General features: G+C 43.1%; 1 protein-coding gene across 1 annotated transcript in view; it reads right to left on the reverse strand.

Moving 5' to 3' along the window:
- The window catches only part of TPD52 (tumor protein D52), a 305,089-nt gene that overhangs the window by 93,778 nt on the left and 184,957 nt on the right, over positions 1–26,354 (reverse strand). The window contains exon 6 of the mRNA XM_077492924.1: positions 11,414–11,595. Within this exon, the coding sequence (XP_077349050.1) occupies positions 11,414–11,595 (182 nt within the window). The remainder of the gene's footprint in view (positions 1–11,413; positions 11,596–26,354) is intronic.

The raw sequence follows: 26,354 nt of genomic DNA on the forward strand, positions 1-26,354 counted from the left end.
CAACTCACCGATGCTCTCTCCTCGGTGCCGGAACGAAAACTACCGACACGGAGGAGAGAATACATCACTTCCTCTCCTGTGTTTACATTACAGGAGAGGAAGTGATGTCACCGGACATTTTCATTCGTCGGGAGCGATCGCGGGGGGGGTGGCCATGAATGAATGGCCGTCCCCTCGTCCGGGATCGCTCCCGAACGAATACCGACCGCCGCAGGCACCGGGCGGGGGCCCGATTGGGCCCCCGACCCGCTGGAGGCAAGGGACGTACATGTAAGCCCTTATGCCTGCCCGTGCCATTCTGCCGACGTACATCGGCGTGCGGCGGTCGGCAAGTGGTTAAAGGCCAACTTCACCTTATGCAATGCAAAAAAATAAATAAAAAAAGCACCCTTTTTTTTGCCTTTGTGCCATGAAAAACATTGCAAGCCCAATTAGTGGATTGTGAAGGCAAAGCTCTGGTTCCAGCAGAGTATTCCCCAGCTGCAGGTCCATATCAATGTACTGTACACACCTTCATTTGGTGCTGGAGGAATTATCAATGTACTACAAGTGTTAAAGTGTTACTAAACTCACAACGGTAAAATCAAGCTGTATATGCAGAAAAGCATGTGTATTATACCCACTGTGGGACCTAATGGGTTAATGCTCTGCATTGTGTAAAAAGGCTGTCCTGTCTTCTCTGTTCCTCCCCTTCCTCCACAGTCCCCAATCCATCTCTTGATAGAACAAAGGCTAGTAAACAAGCTGCACATGCTCAGTTTGGTGTCTATTGCTAGAGTGTTTTTTTATTTTTCTTGGGAGAGCGCATGTGACCAGCACAGGGCCAATCAGCACTGTCCAGACAGACGGTCAGGGGTCCTACAGCCCAATGGGACAGTCAGAGGAGAATGAAAAACTCCTCCTACAAGCTTTAACCAGACACTGATAGAAGTCACAAGACAAGTCATATACTGCTGATGAGAAAAGGTATTTATCAGTTAATATTTACTAAAAAAGTTTAATGTTCTGTGTACTATGGGAGAACAGATATAGTGAATGCAGGGTCCTGGGTTTAGTAACACTTTAATGTCTTCACTCTTGTGCACCATTGAGAACTACGAGTCCCTCTGCTGGCTGTGACAGATGGGTCTTGTGTTTTTCTATATGCATAGATTCCTGTGAATGATGTGGCAAAACAGGTAGGGTTAAGCACTCCCAGATTCTGTAAGGGTAAAGGGGGTTGGGCACAACAGCAAACTGACCATGCTCTAAATAAAGTATGGACGTAAGAAGAAACAAGGTCATATAGAGGGACATACACTATATTACCAAAAGTATTGGGACTTTATACACACATGAACTCTAATAGCGTCTTAATCTGTAGGGTTGAATATTGAGTTGGCCCACCCTTTACAGCTATAACAGCTTCAGCTTTTCTGGGAAGGCTGTCCACAAGGTTTAGGAGTGTGTCTATGGGAATGTTTGACCATTCTTCCAGAAGCACATTTGTGAGGACAGGCACTGATGTTGGACGAGAAGGCCTGGCTCACAACTCTGCTCTAATTTATCCCAAAGGTGTTTCATTGGGTTGAGGTCAGGACTCTGTACAGGTCAGTCACGTTCCTGCACCCCAAACTCTCTTATCCATGTCTTTATAGACCTTGCTTTGTGCACTTTCTTAAAGCGGAGGTCCACCCTAAAGTGGTAAAGTGGAGGTCCACCCTAAAGTGGACCTTCCGCTCATCGGAACCCTCCCCCCCTCCGGCGCCACAATTGGCACCTTTCAGGGGGGAGGGGGGTGCAGATACCTGTACAGTACAGGTATCTGCACCCACTTCCGGGATAGCTCTCTGCGGAAAGGGGCGTAGATTACGCCCCTTTCCGCAAGTGCCCCGCTGCCTGCTGGGAAACACACAGATCCCAGAGGCAGCGGGGACCGTCCTTATTGCGCAGCGCGACTCGCGCATGCGCAGTAGGGAACCGGGAAATGAAGCCGAAAGGCTCCATTTCCTGATTCCCATACCCAAGATGGCGGCGGCAGGACCCGAGAGACGATCTAGAGATCGGCTTCGGGTGCCGACATCGCGGGCGCGCTGGACAGGTAAGTGTCACTATTTTAAAAGTCAGCAGCTGCAGTATTTGTAGCTGCTGGCTTTAAAAAAAAAAAAAAAAAAACGCCCGCTTTAATAAACAGTGAATATTTTTAATCCTCATGCTGCTAGCATTAGTAAATAGATAGGAAAGTATATTATATGTACTTGTTTTACACTTTTTTTTTTACATCTCTTCAGGTACTTCCTGATTTCTGGCCTAGGCAAATGATGTCACACATCCCATGAGCCTTCAGGAGGGGAGGAGAGGAGGAGGGGTATTCCCAGCTAAGCATGCTCTCCTGCATACATACGTGAGCTAAGGGCAGGAAGTAAATGCTACATGAATCATTTGCCCTTACTCAAGATGGCCACAGCCAGCAATGCTAGCAGTTTGACTTCAGTTTGAGACACTTCGGTGATCATATAGAATTCATTGACAGGAGCATTATACCTGCAGTTGATCTCCTTCTTGCCCTGCTTCAAGTGGGTTTTGAAAGTCCAAAAACATGTTTTAACTACTTAACCACTTGCCGACCGCCGCACGACGATATACGTCGGCAGAATGGCACGGGCAGGCATATGGGCGTATACATAAGTCCCTGCCTGCCCGCGGGTGGGGGGCCCGATCGGGCCCCCCCCCGGTGCCTGCGGCGGTCGGCATTCCGTCGAGAGCGATCCGGGATGAGGGGGCGGCCATTCATTCATGGCCACCCCCTTTGCGATCGCTCTCGACGAATGGAAATCCCCGGTGACATCACTTCCTCTCCTGTAATGTAAACACAGGAGAGGAAGTGATGTATTCTCTCCTCCGTGTCGGTATTTTTCGTTCCGACACGGAGGAGAGCGGATCAGTAAGTTGCACCAACACTCTACACACACAGTAGAACATGCCAGGCACACTCACACCCCCCCTTTACCCCCCGATCACCCCCCCAATTACCCCTGCCCCCCAGTCACAGTGACACCAATGTCATTTTTTTTTTTTTTGCATTGGTGTCATTTGTGACTGTAATAACTGTTAGGGCAGTTAGAGTTAGCCCCCTTTAGTTCTAATGTGCCCCCCTAACCCCCCCCAATAAAGGTTTAACCCCGTGATCACCCCCCGTCGCCAGTGTCACTAAGGCTGGGTTCACATTGCAGCGGTTTATGAGAACGAATGTGATTCGCACCGCACTGCAGTGCAAATCACATCCGATCTCTGTGCGATTCGAGTTCAGCCATTCGCCGCACCCGCCACACCCGCCGCACCCGCCGCAAATTCGCACGGGACCCTTTTTTTGGCCCGCAGCAGAATCGGATCGCATGGGTGTTCACACCATGCGATCCGAGTTTGCAGATCGCACTGCGATATGCGAACTGATCTGGGGGTGTCAGTAACATTTCACTGACACTCCCAGCAGTTCGCATAGGGCAGTGTGAACTGCCGCCGGGAGGCATGCGATGCGGGAACCCGCCGCGGATTCGCGGCGTTTCCGCATCGCTCCAGTGTGAACCCAGCCTAATAAGCGATCATTTTTCTGATCGCCGTATTAGTGTCACAGGTGACGCTAGTTAGGCAGGTAGGTATTTAGGTTCGCCGCAGCTTTTTATAGCGCCAGGGACCCCCATATACTACCGCATAAAGCCCCCTGATTGCCCCCTAGTTAACCCTTTCACCTGTGATCACCATATAACTGTTACAGGTGACGCTGGTTGGTTAGTTATTTTTTTATAGTTTCAGGGCACCCGCCATTTATTACCTAATAAAGGTTTAACACCCTGATCACCCGGCGGGTGTCATTTGTGACTAATAACTGTTAGGGCAGTTAGGGTTAGCCCCCTTTAGTTCTAAGGTACCCCCCTAACCCCCCCAATAAAGGTTTAACCCCGTGATCACCCCCCGTCGCCAGTGTCACTAAGGCTGGGTTCACATTGCAGCGGTTTGAGAACGGATGTGATTCGCACCGCACTGCAGTGCAAATCACATCCGATCTCTGTGCGATTCGAGTTCAGCCATTCGCCGCACCCGCCGCACCCGCCGCAAATTCGCACGGGACCCTTTTTTTGGCCCGCAGCAGAATCGGATCGCATGGGTGTTCACACCATGCGATCCGAGTTTGCAGATCGCACTGCGATATGCGAACTGATCTGGGGGTGTCAGTAACATTTCACTGACACTCCCAGCAGTTCGCATAGGGCAGTGTGAACTGCCGCCGGGAGGCATGCGATGCGGGAACCCGCCGCGCATTCGTGGCGTTCCCGCATCGCTCCAGTGTGAACCCAGCCTAATAAGCGATCGTTTTTCTGATCGCTGTATTAGTGTCACAGGTGACGCTAGTTAGGCAGGTAGGTATTTAGGTTCGCCGCAGCTTTTTATAGCGCCAGGGACCCCCATATACTACCGCATAAAGCCCCCTGATTGCCCCCTAGTTAACCCTTTCACCAGTGATCACCATATAACTGTTACAGGTGACGCTGGTTGGTTAGTTATTTTTTTATAGTTTCAGGGCACCCGCCATTTATTACCTAGTCTCACTAGTGTACCCCTAAATTTAGGGGTGTCTACTTTCCAAAATGGGGTCATTTGGGGGGGTTTGTGCCATCTTGGCATTTTATGGCCTTCAAAACTGTAACGCCCTTAGAAAGCCTGAAGGCGGTGCTTGGTTTTCGGGGCCCCGTACGCGGCTAGGCTCCCAAAAAGTCCCACATATGTGGTATCCCCGTACTCAGGAGAAGCAGCAGAATTTATTTTGGGGTGTCTTTTTACATATGCCCATGGCATGCGTGAGCAATATATCATTTAGTGACAACTTTGTGAAAAAAAAAAAAAAAAAAAAAAGTTTGTAATTTTCCCGCAACTTGTGGCAAAATATAAAATATTCCATGGACTCAACATGCCTCTCAGCAAATAGCTTGGGGTGTCTACTTTCTAAAATGGGGTCATTTGTGGGGGTTTTGTGCCATCTTGGCATTTTATGGCCTTCAAAACTGTAATAGGTAGTGAGAAGTGAACTCAAAAATGTACGCCCTTAGAAAGCCTGAAGGCGGTGCTTGGTTTTCGGGGCCCCGTACGCGGCTAGGCTCCCAAAAAGTCCCACATATGTGGTATCCCCGTACTCAGGAGAAGCAGCAGAATTTATTTTGGGGTGTCATTTCACATACGCCCATAGCATGTGTGAGCAATATATCATTTAGTGACAACTTTGTGTAAAAAAAAAAAAAAAAAAAATTTTTTGTCATTATTCAATCGCTTGAGGCAAAAAAATAAAATATTCAATGGGCTCAACATGCCTCTTATCAATTTCCTTAGGGGGTCTACTTTCCAAAATGGGGTCATTTGGGGGGGGTTTTGTACTGCCCTGCCATTTTAGCACCTCAAGAAATGAGATAGGCAGTCGTAAACTAAAAGCTGCGTAAATTCCAGAAAACGTACCTTAGTTTGTAGATGTGACAACTTTTGCGCAAACCAATAAATATACAATTATTGACTTTTTTTTTACCAAAGACATGTGGCTGAATACATTTTGGCCTAAATGTATGACTAAAATTGAGTTTATTGGATTTTTCTAATAACAAAAAGTAGAAAATATCATTTTTTTTTCAAAATTTGCGGTCTTTTTACGTTTATATCGCAAAAAATAAAAATCGCAGAGGCAATCAAATACCATCAAAAGAAAGCTCTATTTGTGGGAAGAAAAGGACGCAAATTTTGTTTGGGTACAACATTGCATGACCGCGCAATTACCAGTTAAAGCAGCGCAGTGCCAAAGTGTAAAAAGACCTCTGGTCATTTACCAGCAAAATGGTCCGGTCTGAAAGTGGTTAAGGACCGCCCGCCGCAGTTGTGTCAGCTGTTTGAAGTGGAATACTGTTATGGCAGCTAGCTGCTATCCTCTTCAAGAGCGGACGGTCCTCTTTCAGATAAAAGTGGTCTACGCTGCAATGTTCACCACAGGATCACTTTTATTGGGGGCAGGAGAGGGGCTTCCACTCCCGCCGCTCTACAGTCATGTCCGGAGCTTACCGGAGGCGTCGGTAGCGGTGGGGACTGTTGGGTCCTCTTCCCTCACAGACTGGTTGCCGAGTGAGAGAAAGATGGCCCCCGCTTGGCTCCATAACATTGGAGGGCGAAAGCGATGTCAAATGTTACTTCCATCCTCCAGTCTTAAAAAGGGGAATTTTTTATTTTATTACACTATAGTGTAAATATGAGATCTGAGGTCTGTTTGACCCCAGATCTCATATTTAACCACTTCCCGGCCGCCATATAACAAAATGATGTTGGCAAAGTGGTTGCGATATCCTGACCATATTGTGGCGATCGCTGTTGCGGCGTGTCAGTCTGACACACCGCAACTCCAATCACGGCTGATCACAATGTAAGCAGGAAGAGCCATTCATCGGCTTTTCCTCACTCGTGCCTTACAGACACAAGTAGAGGAGAGCCGATTGGCTGCACCTCTGACGGGGGGTCTGCGCTGATTGTTTATCAGTGCAGCCCCCCTCAGGTGCCCACCCAGGACCACCAGAGATGCCAACTGGACCACCAGAAATGGCCACCACTGATGACCGCCAGGGAGGTCATCCCTGGTGGCCATGGGTGGCAGTGTGCCCACACATGATGCCAGTGCCCACCAGCAATTCCTGCCAGTGCCTCCTAATCACTGATGCCAATCAGTGCCACCTATCAGTACCACCCACAAGTACCCATCTGCGCCACTTAGTGCCCATCTGTGCCACCCATCAGTGCCACCTATCAGTGCCCATCATCAGTGCCACCTCATCCGTGCCCGGCAGGGCAGCCTCATCAGTGACCGGCAGTGAAGGAGAAAATGTGCTTATTTACAAAATTTATAACAAACTAAGAAAAAACTTTTTATTATTTTTTTTCGGTCTTTTTTTATTTGTTTAGCAAAAAAACACCAAAAGAAGGCTCTATATATGTGGGAAGAAAATGATAAAAATGTTGTTTGGGTACAGCGTTGCATGACCACGCAACTGTCATTTAAACAGCGCTGAAAGCTGAAAATTGGCTTGAGCAGGAAGGGGGGAAAGTGCCTGGTATTGAAGTGGTTAAGAGATCCTGGATTTTTTATTTTTTTTTTTTTTTTTTTGTTTTAAAGGACAGTGTAAAAAAAAAAAAAAAAAAAAAAAAAAAAAATTATAACATTTAAGGAATTCTTAAATGTCGCCTATGGAGATTTTTAAGGGTAAAAGTTTTGTTCCCATTCCACAAGCGGGTGCAATTTTGAAGCATGACATGTTGGGTATCTATTTACTCGGCCTAACATTATATCTTTCACAATATAAAAAAATTGGACTAACATTAGTGATGTCTTATTTTTTTTAAGGAAAAAAAAAAAAAAATTCTGCTTGTAAGACCGCTGCTCAAATACGGTGTGACAAAGTATTGCAGCGACCACCATTGTATTCTCTAGGACAGTGGTCATCAACCCTGTCCTCAGGGCCCACTAACAGGCCAGGTTTGCAAGATAACTGAAATACATCACAGGTGATATAATTTGCTGCTCAGTGATTGCAGTATTCTAGTCTGCATCTCCCCCAAAGGTAATACATAAAACCTGGCCTGTTAGTGGGCCCTGAGGACAGGGTTGATGACCACTGCTCTAGATTGTCTGAAAAAAAAAAAAAAAAAGTTTGGGGGTTCTAAGTAATTTTCTAGCAACAGTAAATCGGAAAAATAGGCCCGTTCCTTAAGTGGTAATTCCACAGACTCTAAAGACAATCATTTGAAATACAGAATTATTTTTCATTATTAACATGCTGGGGGAAAGCCATGAGCTCTGTATACTTGCCAGCACCCAGAACTCAAGTATACATTGGGGAAGATTTACTAAAACTGGAGCTCACCGAGTCTGGTACAGCTGTACATAGTAACCAATCAGCTTATAACTTCAGCTTGTTCAATTAGGCTTTGACAATAAAACCTGGAAGCCGATTGGTTACTATGCACAGCTCTAGATTGTGTGCGCACCAGTATTAATCCCCCACCATTGTCTCACAGAACAAAGTCACCTGGAATCAAAGTGAAAGGCCAGCAGAGGTGCACGTGATCCCTGACCAATCACAGCACAATGTCCGACATTAAAAAGGGCCAGATTGCCCCGATATAATTTTATGAGTTTACTCAAGAGGGGGGAAATGGCCAGCAGGTTTTAGAACATTCATTAGGATCTTCTACCCAGAGTTTCTTCATCACCGGGTCTCTGTAGAGGTCTTACTTTTCCTGCTGCACAGGGCAGGCTTTGGAAGAAAGGTGCAGAAACCTTCCTACACAGAAGTTAAATAAACATGGCCTCCCTTTAAAATGCACCAATGTTAGTCTGGAGTGCACAACTGCAATTGAATTCATCAATTGCAAAAATATGTTTACATTTACACGTATCTGCATGTGTAAATTAGCGTCCTATAAAAGGACGTGATTGCATTATATTTCCTTGTGTGCATAAATAAAAAGCCCACAGGAACCATAGTGACATGAAAGGTAAATATCAATGTCTTAGATTGCACGGCTGGCTGGCGCTTTCCGTGTCAGACACTTGACAGAACTAATCCTTTGGCACTGTCTGTAGAGATCAGGGTTCAGGTGACAGAGACAAGACGTGCAGGGAAGGCTCCTCTGAGAACAAGTGCAGACAGCCCGTTATTACACAAGCAATTCAGTAAAGTGATCCCACAGAGTAGGCACTGTGCTACTCCCTAACAAAAGTTACCCGTAAAGATGAAACCAGAATGGCCATTAGTGAGCGATCTCATGACCGAGTTACACTTAGCGATTACAAAATACCATCGGATATTGTTTTCTACCTTATAAGTTGCAGTGTGCTTCACCCATCCCTCTGCATAGGTCTTAAAAGGCAAATGTTCCGACAACCTGTACATAAGAAAGTAAGACTTGCAAGCAGACGCCTGAGGATGTCTCACTGCAATGGAGTTTATTTTTTAAAGGGATAGACACAGGGGTTGGTTGATTTATTAAAACTGGAGCACTCATCTTGGGAATCCAATGGGAGAGGATTCTCGTACTTGCACCATGGGTGTCTCTTTCTCCACCTCAGAGGATGTCGCACTTATTCTTATTGTATAGAGTATACTACACTCCGCAAAAACTTTTCTTGTTTGGGCAAAGGCGAGATGCCTCCTGTCCCAGATGTGGAAGGACAGAGGGGGATATTATACATATTTTCTGGAGATGCCCCAAGTTGTACCGTTATTGGAAGGAGGTAGTGGAAATAATAGTCCAGGTATTTGAGGTGGCTATAGATATGAAACCTCTGGTGTGCGTATTGGCGTGGATCGATGGAGGAAGTAGGCCCAAAGACACCAAATTAGCAATAGTAAGGTGCCTTTTTCAAGCTAGGAAACTTATAGCCCAGAAATGGCTCTTTCACACCTCCTTCCAGTAGGGACTGGGTACAGAACATGAACGGGGTAATTCTTAAGGAAAGGATATATATATTATATAACAGAGAGGAATTAAAAAAAATTTTTATAAGATCTGGAAATTGTGGTGTGAGAAAATGAATAGAAATATTTATATGTAAAAATGGAAGGGTTATTAAACATGTAGTAGTGAGATAGGAAAATTCTCATGAGTAGAATGCAGGGGAGAATGTTGGAGGAATTGGAAGGAAGGGATGAGTGAAAAGGGGGCTTATTGTCCTTTTATCTATTTCTCCGTTTTTTTATATAAAAGGTATGTGAATGATGTTTGTTCTGTTTAAATTGAAAATAAATTAATAAAGATATAAAGTTAAAAAAAATAAAAATAAAAAAACTGGAACACTCAATCTGGTGCAGCTGTACATGGTAACCAATCACTTTCTAACTTCAGCTTGTTCAATTAAGATTTGACAATAAGCCCCCGTCCACACCAAAAATGGCTTTGAAATTGGACGATTTCAAAGACGCATTTCACTCCAACTTTGGGGGTGACTTGAAGGACATCTGTGTGGGTTCATGCACAGATGTCTATTGAAATTGCCCCCGAAGTCGCCAAAAGTAGTGCAGGAACAACTACTTTTGGAAATCAGTGTGGCGTCGCACCGATTCAGATCTGACTGTCAAATCGCACCAATGTGAATGGGGGCTGAAAACTAGAAGCCGATTCTATGCACAGCTGCACCAGATTTTGCACGCTCCAGTTTTAGTACATTTCCCCCATTGTTCACTTAGCAAAAAGGTAATGTTCACTTTGAAAAGAGCTTGGTAAATATGAATAGGCAGTGTTCACTTTAAACAACCTTCTTGCTAGCAAAGATCCATTCTCCTAATTCCCCTATCACACAATAGGTGTAAACCGGTTCACCTTATTTACAGTGATTCACTTTTCTAAGTAAACAAACTTTTTAAAGTGAGTTTCACTTTTCTATGTGAAGAGTCTCTAATCCTCTAAAGGATAAGTTCACCTTTAAGAGCATGTGACACCCATATTTAGAGTGTAACATGTACCATGCGCCTATCCACCCACCTCCTGCCACCAGCGTTCCCCTCTCTGTGACAGTGTGTAGGGGATCTTCTCCCAGCACTCCCTGTCACAATTTGAAAACAGTGCGGCCATGTGGCCGCCCCCCCCCCCCACCCCACACGGCTGCATCATTAATTCACACAGCTCTGTGTGTGAATGAACTACGAGCCCCGGCATCCTTTGCAGTTGTGGGCTTGTAGTTCTCAATGAACTACCATGGCACTGTGGAGCGCCGCGGTAGTTAATTGATTCTTCCTGTCAGTGTATCTGCCTGTATAGGTACACAGATATAATGACAGATCTGAAGGAGACCTGCATGGCACCAATCAAAAGATCACTGGTGCAATGTTTTACATGCTTCAAAATAAAAAATAAAAAAAATGCACTTTTTTTTACCTGGAAAAAAAAAAAGCATTTTTTTTTTTTTTCTACAAGGTGAACTTATCCTTTAAGTGCATTAAGGTAAAAAAAAAAAATAACTTCTATCTTTAGGACAACCAAGTATGATTAGTTTAACATTGAAAATGATTAACATTTTCAGCACAAAAATTGAACTCCATTCTGTGAAGAGCCAGACAGCCCGTCATGATCTATTTTCAGGATAAAGTAAACCAAATGACTTGCCATCACAATCAATACTCTCTCTCTTATACCGAGCTGAAAAACAATCTAACGGGAGGATAGTGGAAAGTCATAATGAGAACCTTTCTGCCAATCAGTACTGTGGTCGTTACATTTCTTCAGGTTTTTTTAGCTAGCAGGATAATCCCAGGTACAAGTAAATTATACCTAAAAAAGGGTAAAAAAAAAAACAAAAACAAAAAAACAAACAAATAAAAACACACACACTACAAAGTAGCTTGTCTCTACTCACTCTCCATCTTGCTCAGGCCTCTTGCATACACAGTGAAACTTGCCCCCAAAATCGATGTACAGGTCATTGTCAACAACAAGGAAGATTGTCCCAGCAACTATCTTGTCCTTTGCTGGACCCATCTGAATAAGTGGGGAATGATGAAGCAGAGAAGCAAAGGTCTCCTTCTCATTGGCGGCAGTCTGCAAATATAACAAATTTTTTTTTTTTAAATTAGCAAAATATAACAAAAATAATAAAAAATTAGCAGGCAACTGTCATTAAGTGTTTTTTTTTTTTTTACATTATTCCTTATTATAGCAGTTTTTGCCTGGCTACATATTCTACCAATGTCTAGGGTTTGCCATTACAAATTCCAGGACCTACATCATTGTGCCTTAAAAAAAAAAAAAAACAAGCTGCTGACTATTTTTGAGCCCTTTCTAAAAAAAAAGTAATTAGAAGTGATGCGTCTTGCCTAATGCGGGTCCACCTCCTGAAATACACCTGAGATGGATTTGAACTTTGGAGGTTGACCAAGCACTCAGCACCTACTCACAGTACATGAAATATGACACAAGTCATCTGCATTTTGAAGAGACTGCACAGTGGATGTGACAGATGCGTTATCTCATCTGTGACCCTCTTATTTCTCTGTAAAACTAAACCTGTGTTTAGAGAAATGCACATTTTTCACTTCTAAGTGCAAAATAAAGTAGACAAATCAGGACCAAGAACTGTAAATAGCACTTTACATGCTGTATATAAGCTGAATGCGTATCTTAGCTATTTCTAAGTGAGGGGAAGCCACCTCTTAGACAGTCATTAGTGTCATGGATGACTGGCAGATTTACTCTTTATTCCTGTTCTGATGACAACTGTAAATTTTAGATTCCACTTCACTTTCTATTTTAGTGACAGTGGAACAAAATGTCCCCAGTAGGGTCAGCAGTAAGAACCTGACAGAGGTTCTAACACTTTAACACACAATCCAAAACAAAAAAAAACAAAAACATGGCTTTAAAGACAGCTTAATATTGGGTCACAAGAATTTTCCTCGTTTTTCTTTTTCCAGCAACTAAAGCTGGTGTCCACGTTTTCCTTCACTTTAAAATCGTTAATTTGGACCAAACTGCTCCAGACAAAGTATTTCCTTCACTAGTTGCTGCAGCAGCACTAAGCACTGTATGTACTGCTGGGTTCCGGCTGTGAGACCGACTTCCCATCTCATACCCAGAACAATATTGATTTGGTCCGAATAATGCTCAGCCATTCAGAGGCAGGCTGATGTCATCATGACTTCTGACTCAGCCAGAGGAAGCTTTGTATTCATTCACAAAGCTGCCTATGAAAAAATGTTTTGCCTTTAGTTATACTTTAAGGCCCCCTTTACACACAGGCTGCCTGATCAGGTCCGCCTGTCAGTTTTTCAGGCGGACCTGATCGAACCCTCCAGTTTCCTCGATGAAGTGGTGGATGTCAGTGGACACATGTCCGGTGACACCCGCCACCATCCAATACCATTCCATCTGCCAAAAACAGACGGATAGTGTCTATTCCCCATCTGTCTGACAGATTGGATGGAAACTGACAGGTGGTCCATTTCCATCCAATTGCCTCATACAGGAGAGGAGGACTGTGTCCATATCCGCTCTGCTGTCATCCATCTACTTAGCAGGGATCAGTGGAGACATCCCCCGCTGAGCAAGCGAACTCCGCTTAGCGGAGGCGCCTGTGTGAAAGGGACCAAATGCTAAATTCTAGGTATGGTATGGATATTTTACAACATTACATTGGTCTGATGTAACTATGCATGTACCATACCTTGCCAATCCCTCTGGAAGCTAGAAATCACTGTAGTAGGCACCACTGCTACAGTGATCTCCACTGACTTCTGTGTCCCATGTCAAGTGGCTGCCTGCTGTGTACTGAACATAAGAGATGGCCTGATCATCATGGGTGCCATTCAGACAATGCTTTCCAATTTCTCAAGAATGGAAAGTGCCTTCTAATTAGATGTGACAGAGATTGTGACATCACCACCGCACCCCCGTCCCTTTTACCCACCTCATCCAATCAGAGAGCACTTAGCAACCATTGAGGAAATGCAAATCGATCTCTCAATAGTGCCTCCACCAAGCAGGCAACCGGTGTTCGCAATGCAGAAGGGCAACTGCTTGGCACGGGACCCAGAAGCTAATGGAGATCAATGGAGTGGTGCATACTACAATTATTTCCAGCTTCCAGAGGAATTTCACAGGTATGGTATATGCATAGCTACATTTGACTAAGCCAATGTAACTACTGTATCCATACATGCAATTCTTCTTTAAAGCCCCATCCATGGGCAAAAATAAAAACCCCTTCACACCCATTCAGCTTTATTTTTTCCTTGCTTTGTAAAGAATGTCTTACTCACCAATGTCTGCTATACTTTTCTTTTGTGGGTGCTGTTTCTGGGTGAAGAGGAATGGCATTCGTCAGCCAGTCTCCAGAAGTAAGCTCATGGTGACATCACCACTGAACTACTCTCCTGCATTCTAAGAGAACCCCGCCATTGGACAGCCAAAGGGAAAAGGTCAACATCACAAAGAAGGACCCCTCCTCCCGCACACAGAAGAGAAGACTTTGGATGTCACGTGACCATAGATTTCGGTGGTATTTAGATTGGGATCTCTAAAGGGGACATCTTTTTCCTTCTTCCTGTTCCAGCATTTAGTTAAAGGGGGGGTTAGGAGATAAGTTTTCTCTCTAGCACCTCTATTGATATTCAGTCATTGCTTCGGAGTCGGTCATTGGCTGCAATTCTTACATAGTCTATATTGGACACATTAATGTCTATGGCAATGGCAGCTTTAGAGGCAGAAGTCTGACGTGGAATCATTAGCTTTTCTGTCAAACTTCACGAAAATCAAAAACAAAATAGCCATGCCCACAGCTTATTGCTGAATTTTGCATTTAGTCTATAATCCATTTTTAAATTTTAAATAAAATTCTAGCCACAAGCAGGTAATGGCTCCTGAAGTTCAGAGTGGATTTTAGCACTGCAAGAAAGAAAGTTTTAGCGCTTTTAAGAATTTTGACTCTTTAAAAAACTAGCTAATAAGGCCTAGTACATAGAGAAGCAGCAGGAGAAAACATCCATATCACACACTCCATGACACTCGTCAAATATGAACATCTCCAAAAAGGAAGTGGATCTTGTTCCTTGTCTCCTCGTCTTCAGAATAATGCGCAGGTGTAGGGGGAACGAGAAATCACATCGCCATGGAGACTGAACCAAAGGCCATTAGAAGCAGATATTCTGTCACCATACGTTCTCACATAACCCCTCATTAGCACTGTGAATGCTGATCTCAGCTCAAGAGGGTGCAATCCAAAAAATAAAGAAATGAAGGACACCCATTTTCTTCCAAGAGTCTCCTGCTCACTGTCCATGCTGATAACAACGTCCTTTCTTCTCATCAATCACATATTAAAGCTACACTCCACTCACCCATGAAAATCTGTAAAAAGAAAAAAAAAATGGAAGCCTGTCTAATTAGAGCTTCCACCATGGTCTAGGTGAAAATACAGGATGCCAAGTAGATGCCAAGCTGTTGAAGCGTAACAGAAATCTTGTAGTTCAGATTTTACTGGCTCAGAAATTTAAAGGAGTTTCAATTGATCAAGTGGAGTCGTTAACATGAAGACAAGTCTTGCAGGTCAACAGCACCCAAAAGACAGGTATGGGGACAGCAACTGTCTCAGGCCTAAAGTACATCAGTCTTTAGGGGAAGTTCAAGGCCTTCAAAGTTATTTTGTATGAAGAAGCCCACACTTTCCTCAAGACACAAATCACTGCAGTTGCTCGAGCTAGGCATGAAGACCAAGGTGGTGTCCAACTCACATCCTTCTGTACACAGAAGTCTCAGAATTGATGGGGTGAACAAGAGATTCTCTCGTCTCCCTTTTTGCTGCCATTACTTCAATGTGACCATGGCATCTGTAAACTTTCAAACACACAATTCTCCTATTGCCTAATAATCCCCAGTCAACACGACAAGTCTCATTCAGGAGATGATCATGTATTGGATGTATTGTACTAAATAAGGTGATATGTTGCATTTCAGAAAACAGACAACCCCTTGTTTGGAAAACAAAATGTTTATGAGGTTTCTGTGTCTCCAACATGAATACCTTAAAAGAGAAGTATAGTCAATGCTTTTTTTTGTTTGGCCATACTTCTCTTTTGGGTCACAGGAGTGCACTTACTTGTGCTCTCCTGTCACCCAGAATCAGTGGACAGTATGTGTGCCCACCACCTCTCCAGCCCAGCGCTCCAGTGAGTGCTGAAAGGGCAGAATAGAGTCACTGCTCCAAGAAGAACCAAAAACTGAGTGATCAGCAGTCATGTGATCACTCAATTCTCAGCCTTAGAGCGGGTGTCCTATCATATAAGGTCCCCCATCAGATAGTGTCCGCTGTGTACTGCGCATGCGCAGTACACAGCAACACAGATTCCGAAAATAGCCAAGGATGAAGGGCACCTGCGCCGTGAGTCCAGGTTCTATCCCCACCATCCAAGTGGACATAGAGTAGGAATATAAAAGAGCCGAGCGCAGCGAGGCCGAGCACGAAGCGTGGCGAGCGAAGCTTGCCCGCAAGTGGCCCTCTAATTTTCACAACCCTATGTCCGCTTGGATGGTGGGGCTACCACCTCCACTCATGGTGCAGTTCAGCTTCGGAGATTTTCCGAAGCTTCTTCTGAAGCAGTACGGGGCAGACACTATATGATGGCAGGACACTACCTGCCAGAACACCGGCTGGGAACAGCTACAGCATCATAGTGGGGAGTATGTACGTTTGTTTTTTTAGTAACTGGAAACTTCTCCTTCAATCCCCTTCAGGTGTTTTATAGTAGAATAGGGTTAAACCTGCTTCCATGAAGCAATAGTTAACTTTCCTCTGCATCAATGTCAGGTCATGGCTGATGCAGGACACTGAACATTTTTAGAGGATTTAGGCGAGTTTATAAGAGATCCATGATCACAGCACGTGACTTTTTCAAGGGATTCCCTTGAAAAGGTCACGTGACCTGTGACGCAACGCATTGGGAGGAGGAGCCACAGGTGTACGATCACACAGAGAGGCTGTGAGGAGTGAGCCTGACTGTTACCAGCACAGTTTATACACTTATTCACAGTGAGTGTCTGTGAGTGTATCGGCTTCAGTTTATTGAGCCCGTTTCCTTTTCTCTCAGCAGTATTACACTATTGTTGTTTTTCTCTTTATTTAGAAGAGCCGGGAGCCAGTGACCAGGGGTCTCTTGGAATAAGAGAAGGTGGACAAATCAGCTGGTTGGATCTGTCCTCCAAGATTGCAGCAGGGTGGATCGATAGCTGTATGCTGGGCTATGAATTATTTTGCCATGCTTTTTTATTTTTAATTTCACTTAGAGCTATATGTTGCTAGGTGAAATTAGCATTAGGAGGGCCCATCCACCATAATATGCATATTTCCTCCAACAGTTGGCCAATCTATATTCGATATAGAAGGTTCAGGCAACATTTTTATTTATACAGTGCCTTGCAAAAGTATTCGGCCCCCTTGAACTTTTCAACCTTTTGCCACATTTCAGGCTTCAAACATAAAGATATAAAATTTTTATTTTTTGTGAAGAATCACCAACAAGTGGGAAACAATTGTGAAGTGGAACGAAATCGATTGGATGTTTGAAACTTTTTTAACTAATAAAAAAATGAAAAGGTAATAGCTGGATAACATGCTAGGAGCCCTCTAGGTGAGGGTGTATTATGGTAGACAGCCACTAGGGGGCTTATTCATTTATCAATAACCATAAGGATCCCACTCCCTTATAATAGTCTATCTCTCCCATATAGATCGTAATATGGTTCTTCCTATCCCAATAGTCTGATGCCTTGTATCACATGGTGGGGCTCCCAGATTGTATCTTTGATTGTTCTTTGGTATTTATTTATCCCCTCTTCCTCTTAGGCTTCCCCATATAATTTATATATGTCAATGATGTACGTGAGGACTCAGGATTGGCTGCCCTATTCGATGACATTCTTCCAGCGAGTGGGTGGAGTTCCTCGGAGTCATAAGACATTGGTGTGTGGTGGCGTGGCATCGTCGCTGAAGACATCCTATGACGAAACGTGTACGACGTAGCTACACACACCACGTCACTTCCGGTCTTGGCGAGTCGGGTGGAACGCAGCCTTGGAATGCACGCCATCTCCCTGCCCGTTCCTCCGCTCGTTCCCTGGCTTAGTTCCTGCACATAGACCGTGAACGGAATACATTGATCCCCGGAGCGTCAATGGAGGGTGGTCCTCCCTAGGGTGTCAGCTCTGGGCCTTTTTTCCTGTGACCCCTGGGGACAGGCAATCTATATTGATGACCCCCGCTGCACGCATCTGATCACCCTGAGGGGTCTGTGCAGTCTCTATTTTTTTATTTTATTTTTTGGTTATTTTTATATTTTTCTTTTATTTTTCATTTTTTATATATATTTTAGATTTTTATCTCTGATGTAGTTCAATCTCAGCTTGATACTGAATCTGAGATATACATCTGTATGTTATGAATACCCTTCCTGTGGGTTTATGGTTTTTGTAAAATCTGAAAGTCTTCACTTTTGTACTTTTACATATATTTTTTTTATATACACATTTTTTACCGGATTCCGGTCTGTAAACAAATAAAGTTTATTTTTTGAACTTAAGTTTTTGTGACCTGGAGTTACTACACTACGAGACCTTTTTTTTATCTCCCTGAGGATATATTGATCTATAACCACTGGCCTATTGGAATCTCTGCGCATCAGAAGTAGAAGAAAAAGGGTGGACGTTCCTCTCTGGCTTGATCAACTCCTGCACCTTGAGACAGACACGTTTTCTTGCACGGAAGTCACCGAATTATCTGTCTTAAGCACCAGTCACCTTTAAGTTCCACCTGCTTGAAGATTTAGAGAGTGTATACAACTACCTCCTGCTATTTATTTGCAGTGGACTCAGATTTATTACCTTTTAAGGACATTTTATGCCAGCCACAGTATATGTAGCGGTCACTTTCTGTGATTTTTTTTGTGTATCTTGAGGTCATTGCTTTCTCGCATTTTTTGCACTGTTTTTGTTCCCCTACACCCTTTTTTGGCATTTTTTGCACTAGCGATCATTCACGCATTCACTACCTTTTAATTAGATTTTTTATTTAGTTATCTATTTTTTACATCATTAACTTATCCTAGCTCTTTAGTCTTGTATATGTACATTTATTTGCTCTATTGTGTACACGTTAACACTGTTGATACATTTTTTTGGTATAGCACATTTTTCAGCTGTGACCTTTTCTTGGTCACTTTTGAGGTACATATATATATATATATACATACACACACACACACACACACACACACACACATACACACATACACACATACACACATACACACATACACACATACACACATACACACATACACACATACATATATATATATATATATATATATATATATATATCTTCCTAGCCACGATCTTATTGCACTTATTTGCACCTGCGGTTGCACACTTTTACATTTTGGTTGTACCCTGTATATTTAAAATGCCCTCTTAGTGCACTACAAACAGTGGTATTGATATGCCATACTGCTTAAAATTTATGTTAAGAGAATATAGACCTTCCATTTATCTGGCCTAACGCTCCCCTGTGGGATAGGGCCGGCCACTACTACTATCAATATTGGGGTAATACTCACGAGTGTTATCCTCTGGTAGACATTTAGTATCAGCTTACGTTTCTTTTGCCTACTTCCTTGTGTTTCTTCTTGCTTACTCCCTTGTGATTTCCTCTATTACTAGTGGCGTTCAGGGTTATTTCTGGCCCCTTTGTCATACATTAAGTACGAGTAGACATCACTGAATTTAGAGCTGTTCAGCTATCTAGGATAGTTTTACCTAGAATTTCATGCATTATAGGTAGCGCCTGGGGCCCTCAATATACAATTCTACAGCAATCACAGCTCACGGCCTCTCCTCTTGGGGGGTGTGAGGTATAGGGTCGGCAGCACCTTATTTTAGACTTTCACATCTATTACTATAGTGCGGTTCTGTTGCTTTTTAATTTCTTTTTTCCATAGATATGATCATTTTAAATATAATGCACAATACTGGTAAACATTTACTTTCAATATAATTGTAATGGTTGATATTACCTTCAGTCTATCAGCCTCCAGCTTCTCTGGGTTCAGATGCTGATCTTCTCTGCACATACCCCTTAAAGTGAATCTAAATAATGCATTTGTTTCTTAAATAACAAAAATGTTATACTTACCTGCTCTGTGTAATGATTTTGCAGAGCAGACCAAATCCTCCCCTTGGGGTCCCCCCCCCCCAACCAGTGTTTCTGGCTCCTCCTGCCTTCAGAGTGCCCCCATAGCAAGCCACTCGATCCCTAGCAGCACTATGTGCTGCTGTTGACACACACTGTGCGGCTCGGCCCCCTGCTCCCAGGCTGAGATTGACAGCAGCAGGAGAGAGAGAGCAGTGCCGCTACTTTTGGGCACAGAGCTGGATTGAGTTTGTAATCAGGTAAGTATGGGGGGGGGGGACGGGGGACTGTCACATGAGTTTTTTTTTTTTTTAACCTTAATGGAATGAATGCATTAAGAAGAAAAAAAAAAGAAAAAAAAAAAAACTTTCTGCTTTTAGAATCACTTTAAATCACTTCCTTCTCCTGCACAAGACTACATGTCCCATGAGGCATTGATCCTCACACATTTACAAGTTCTCAGGCACTTATTGACATGTATGGAGGGTGTAATAAGCTGTATGTGTGCTGCATTGTATTTCCTGACAAGTAAACTAATAATGCATTCTGTATGCGTGCCAACTAATCAATATTAAAAATAGTTGTCAACCATTTTCATTATCGATTATAATCCATTATAATGATGAAATGATGAGCAAGCAATAAATTGAAATAAAAAAAAAAAAAAAAATAGTTTTGCATTGTATGTTATGACCATATATATTATAATTATATTATAATTATTTATATAAATTATAACTATTTATACACACACACACACACACATAATGTTTTGCTATGCAGCACCTGAGCTGGCAGAAAAAAAAAAAAAAAAAAAAAAAAGAAGGGTCGTTTATAAGGCTGCTTTCACACTGAGGCGCTTTTTACAGGCACTATAGCGCTAAAAATAGCGCCTGTAAAGAGTCTCTCCAGTGTGAAAGCCCGAGGGCTTTTACACTGGAGCGGTGCGCTTGCAGGATGGTTAAAAAAATAAATAAATAATAATAAAAAAGTCCTGCAAGCAGCATCTTTGCAGCGTTGTAGGAGCAGTGTATACACACCACTCCTAAAGTGCCCCTGCCCTTTGAAATCAATGGGCAGCGCTGCCGAATAGCGCCACTAAAACAAAGGTAAATTGCTGCTAAAAATAGCGCCCCAGTGTGAAGTTAGCCAAAAGATTTTTGGTCTTTTGTTGCCCTACTTCACCCTCACATGGTAGTCCAAAGGTCCATCTATCTCTGGTACTTTTGATATTAAGAGCAGCCCAACAGCAATCTGTGCCCTTGAGACTAGGTGTAAGAAACACATTCAGGTTATACATTATTCCATGGCATTATTCTGCCAATACTCTAGCAATACTCTGCGATACCCAGCCATACTCTGCCGATATTACAGTGTTACAGTGGGGACTATATGGTGGTGGAATTTTAACAGGTTTTTGCAAATTAAAATTATTTGCTGATCCAAAAAATGAGCCAATCCATGACTCTGATCCGAGGAACGATCCGATCCGTGAGTTTTTTGATCCGTTGCACCACTATTTTCTGCTAAACATTTGTAATGCTGGCCATGTATACATTCACAATATTTATATATGCGTGCGTATGTATATATACACACACACACACACACACACACACATATATATATATATATATATATATATATATATATATATATATATATATATATATATATATATAATCACAGAATGTTAATTAATTTGACAACATGCATTAGAGGAAAGGAGGCATCTGTAGCATTCAAAAACGCAGCAGACCAACTGACGAACACCCCCCCTCCCCCCCAAGTATCTGTAGCCAAATCTAACACGAGACTGCATTCTCGTCAGCTCACAATTCGAATGCAATACCGCCACCTTGTGGACATGTGCGATAGCTAAACTTGTAAATAAAACATGCACCAACATACTACTTCAATAAAATAAAATTAATAAAAAAATAAAAATAAAAAAAAAAACACACACACACACACACACACACACACACACACACACAGTTAGGAAAGTTGTAAAAACAAATCCTGACCCTACACACAGTAATCATCCAATCCTTTTCAACTGTAAAAATTGACTATCAGTTCAAGGCAACCCACTACTGACAGGATGTTTTTATCAGTTAAATCTGTTGATGGTTGGTTGCAGTAAAAGTTGCTGCCTTGCTGTAAAGGGGCTCTGGGTTTGATCAACAAGTATGTTATTATCTATGTGTTTGCATTGGCTTACCTCCTTCCTCAAGTCAACAACATACTGGCAAGTTGCCTGGCCTCCACCAAAAACTGACCATACCACATGGCAGGGCAGAGACTGAAATGAAGGGTTCCATGTTCTCTGTACAGGACTGACACCACAGCTAGATCAATCAAAACATGGCACAAAGATGTCCTTAACTGCACATGTGGGATATAAACCTTATATAGAGTCAAAATATAAAATCATATTTATATCCACATTGTATTTCAGTTATTTCTGGCCTATTCCATTTAATCCAAACAATCATGAAGTTTGTAATCTTTTCTTTTAAAGATCAGTGCAGTGTTAACATGTAGCCAGACCCCTTTAGCACCCAATAGATCAGGGGTCTCAAACTGGCGGCCCTCCAGCTGTTGCTCAACTACAAGTCCCATGATGCATTGCAAGGCTGACAGTTACAAGCATGGCTCCCACAGGCAGAGGCATGATGGGACTTGTAGTTTTGCCACAGCTGGAGGGCCGCCAGTTTGAGATCCCTGCAATAGATGATATACATGTACAAGCTATTGGGATTTGAGCACAGGCATATCTTTTTTTTCCCCTGTGAAGGTCCCCAAACATTTATTTCCTTGAATTCTACGACATGTATTCATTATGTCCTGTGAGTAGGCAATGCTGTGTCACACGCCACAGAGCCTGTGTTCCGTCATCCCGCTCGCCGCCCTCGACCCCTCGTGGGGAAGGGGGAGCCAGCGGAGGTGACCCATCAAATCGAATGTGTGAGATCATCAGGCTTGTCGCTGCTTTTAAAATTAAACATCAAAACAGTGTCACAGAGTTCTAATTACTGCATTTCATGATATAAGCTCATAATGGCTAAAAACGTGTGAAATGCAAGATTTCAGGGGGTGTAAAAAGATGTCCACTTGGCGACTTCAGACTGCAGCCTTACTGCAGCTGAGTGTGGAAAGTACCAAGATGGAACCTCACTTCTGTTACAAGATTTGACGGGTCGATTAATCTGACGGAACACCTGCCTTCTGAACTACAGAGGTGCTGAGGAGGAGTTTAAGAGGTGAAGTCAGTACAGGAATCACAGCTTGCAGCCAGCAAGGTACCATGGGACATGTAGTCCTCAGAAAGTAAACAGCAGCAGCAGAGAAGTTGCAAAGCAAAGCAATCCAAGAAGTTGTGGAAAGAGTCAGCCAGCAGACAGGCTTTCCTATATTCCAGTGATTTATTTGCTTTTGAGGTATCCCGTCCTAACCGACAAATCGCTAACACATTACTATTGGTTGAGCCCTCTCACCATTTAATTAAATCAGATTCAGATTAACTTTATCCATATAGAACTCATAACATGAAATTTGATTTTTTTTTTTTTTTTAAGTACACTTATATTGTCAAAAATACCTATTGCTTCTATAATGCTTACATGTACACAGCCATGTCACACAACACAGCCTTGTCTGATAGGGCAAAAGAGATGTACATTTCTCTACTGCAGGTAAAAGTAGAACTAAAAGGCATTTTTTTTTCTTGGATAGAGTGGAGGAGGATTAGAACACCTGTCAGGTTTTTATTACCGACTCAATAAGGAGACTCTTTATTCACCCTGTTTACCGTTTTCACAGAATATGAAAGAAAATCCCAAATTCAGGGTTTTCCGTAAAATAGAACTAGCGAGGAAGCCTTCCAATGCCGACACTAGTTCTGGTGACAACCTTGGAGAGATTTCCTGTTCTATGGGACAGGAAGTGAAGAGAAATCTCTGAAATAGGACACAGATGGCAGAAGAAAAAAAAAAGCAAAATCACGACAACTGACAGGGATTATAGATCACCTACTTAATCCCAAATGAAAAAAACTTCTGCCTTTAGTTCTGCTTTAAAGTGGACCCCCACCAAAAAAGATGTTCATGCAGCTGTGCAAGCCAAACTAAAAACCCATTGCAGTAATACATTTATTTTTTTAGAACAATAAACTATCTTTCTTTCCTCTACTTCATTCTTTTCTGGGGCATTATGACACACTCTGCACCTTCCTGATGCCCCTGGGAAGGCTACACCACCAGTGACTTCCAGGCAGTTCTTATGGCCAAACTGGGGATCTCACAAAAAAAAATACTTTTTTTGTTTATATGTTACCATGGCTTAGAGCTGCATGATTAACCACTTCAATACCAGGCACTTAAACACCTTCCTTCCCAGCCCAATTTTCAGCTTTCAGCGCTCTCGCACTTTCAATGACAATTGCGCGGTCATGCTACACTGTACCCAAATGAAATTTTTATCATTTTGTTCGCACAAATAGAGCTTTATTTTGGTGGTATTTATTCACGACTCAGTTTTTTTTTGCGATATAAGTGCAAAAAAAGCGGAAATTTGGAAAAAAAAAAACAATATTTTCTTTTTTCTATTTTAAAAGAAATCCAATAAAATCAAATTTTGTCATGAATTTAACCAAAATGTATTCTGCTACATGTTTTTGGGAAAAAAAATTACGTAATGTACGCAAATTATCATGTACATATGTGTGCAGATAATTATTGGAACATGTGATTTTAGTGGGACATATGTGGGGGACATGTCTTTTTATTATTTGGGGACATGTGTTTTGGGGACATGTGTGTATTACACTAGACTGGTGATCAGTGAGTAAAAAGCTGTAAAAACAGCTCATACTCACTGATCACCAGCTGGCTGCAGCGATCTGCTCTCCTCAGCGACAACTTCCGTGTGAGGAGAGGAGAGCCGATTGCCTAGCAACCGGCTGTTTGTTTACATCACATGACGGCCGTGATTGGACATGACCGTAATGTGATCAGGAGGGCCAATCACAGAGCCCTCCTGCCGATCCGAGATGCGCCGTGTCCAGGTGACACGAGCACATCGGGATCGCGCCGCTGCGCGGGCACGCACGATCCCTCTCCTTCTGAAGGTCGTTCCTGAACGTCCTATCAGAAGTAGAGAGCTCCCACCCGGCCGTATATGTACATTGGTCGGGTGGAAAGTGGTTAATCATCAATCGTTATCGCAATTGTTTTCCCCCTTGCAATCTTAAAGTATTTCCCGATTCTTTCTATGCAGAGAATTCTCTCTGCTCTGCTGAAGCCGACAGCTGTCAAAAGAAAGGGAAAAAAAACGGGCAGTCTGCCAAGAATCACAACATTCTTTAGCAGTGGAACTTAAAGTATAAACATTGTAACGATTTGCCCTTTAGATTAAGGCTGGGTTCATACTGCTGCGGGGGGAGATCCGGATGTGATTCGCACCACAAATCACATCCGATCTCCGTAGCGATGCGAGTACAGCCATACAGATAGTATGGCTGAATTCGCATCGGTCCCGCAGCAAACTCGCACGGGACCCTTTTTTTGGTCCGCAACAGAATCGGATGGCATGGGGGTTCACACCATGCGATCCGATTCCTGTGCGAGTCGGCAGATCGCACTGCGATATGTGGACGGATCTGGGGGTGTCATTAACATATCATTGACACTCCCAGCCGTCCGCATAGGGCAGTGTGAACTGCCGGCGGGAGTAATGCGATGCGGGAAAACGCTGCGGATTCGCGGCGTTTCCGCATCGCAGCGGTGTGAACCCGGCCTAAAGGAATACGCTTTGGTGTGTAAATGAGGGAAGTTTAATCACTTAAACACTGAACCTTTTTCTTACCTTTGTTGGTTTTAAGTTAAAAACATTTTATTTTATTGCTAGAAAGTTACTTAGAACCCCCAAATACATATATACACACATACAACAAGCACCACTTTAGTCTCTACAAAAAAAAATTTTTTTTTATAATATATATATTAGAGAATAAAGTGGTGGTTGTTGCAATATTTTATGCCACACTGTATTTGCGCAGCAGTCATTCAAATGCAATTTTTTGGGAAAAAATTACACTTTAATTAATAAAAAAAAAAACCCTAGTTAGGCTTACCGGTAATGGTATTTCTACGAGTCTTTCAGGACAGCACCTTGAGAGAGCGCAGCTCCAACCACTTTCCCAGGAAACACTGCAGTTTTCTTAAAAGACCGGTCAGTTCCACCATGGCCTCAGTTGTTCCAAGAGTACCTCCAGCCATGCTGAAATTAGATAAGCAGAACATAGCAATAACACTACATTTTATTCAATACAACCTAAGGCGGGTTATCGGCGCTGTCCTGAAAGACTCGTAAAAATACCGTTACCGGTAAGTCTAACTAGGGTTTTCTCCCCTCGTCTTTCAGGACAGCACCTTGGGATGATGAGAGTACTTACTCTAGGGTGGGACCACCGCCTGCAGAACCTTTCTGCCAAACGATTGTTCTGATGCCGACAGCAGGTCCAGCCTATAGTGGCGGGTAAAGGTGGAGAAACTTGTCCACGTGGCCACCCTACAAATACGACTTGGCGAAGCCCCTGCTCTTTCCGCCCAGGATGTTGCCA

Source organism: Lithobates pipiens, unplaced genomic scaffold, assembly GCF_037356315.1.
Source record: "Lithobates pipiens isolate NorthernLeopardFrog02 unplaced genomic scaffold, aLitPip1_a1.2 Scaffold_19, whole genome shotgun sequence".
Lineage (NCBI taxonomy): Eukaryota > Metazoa > Chordata > Amphibia > Anura > Ranidae > Lithobates > Lithobates pipiens.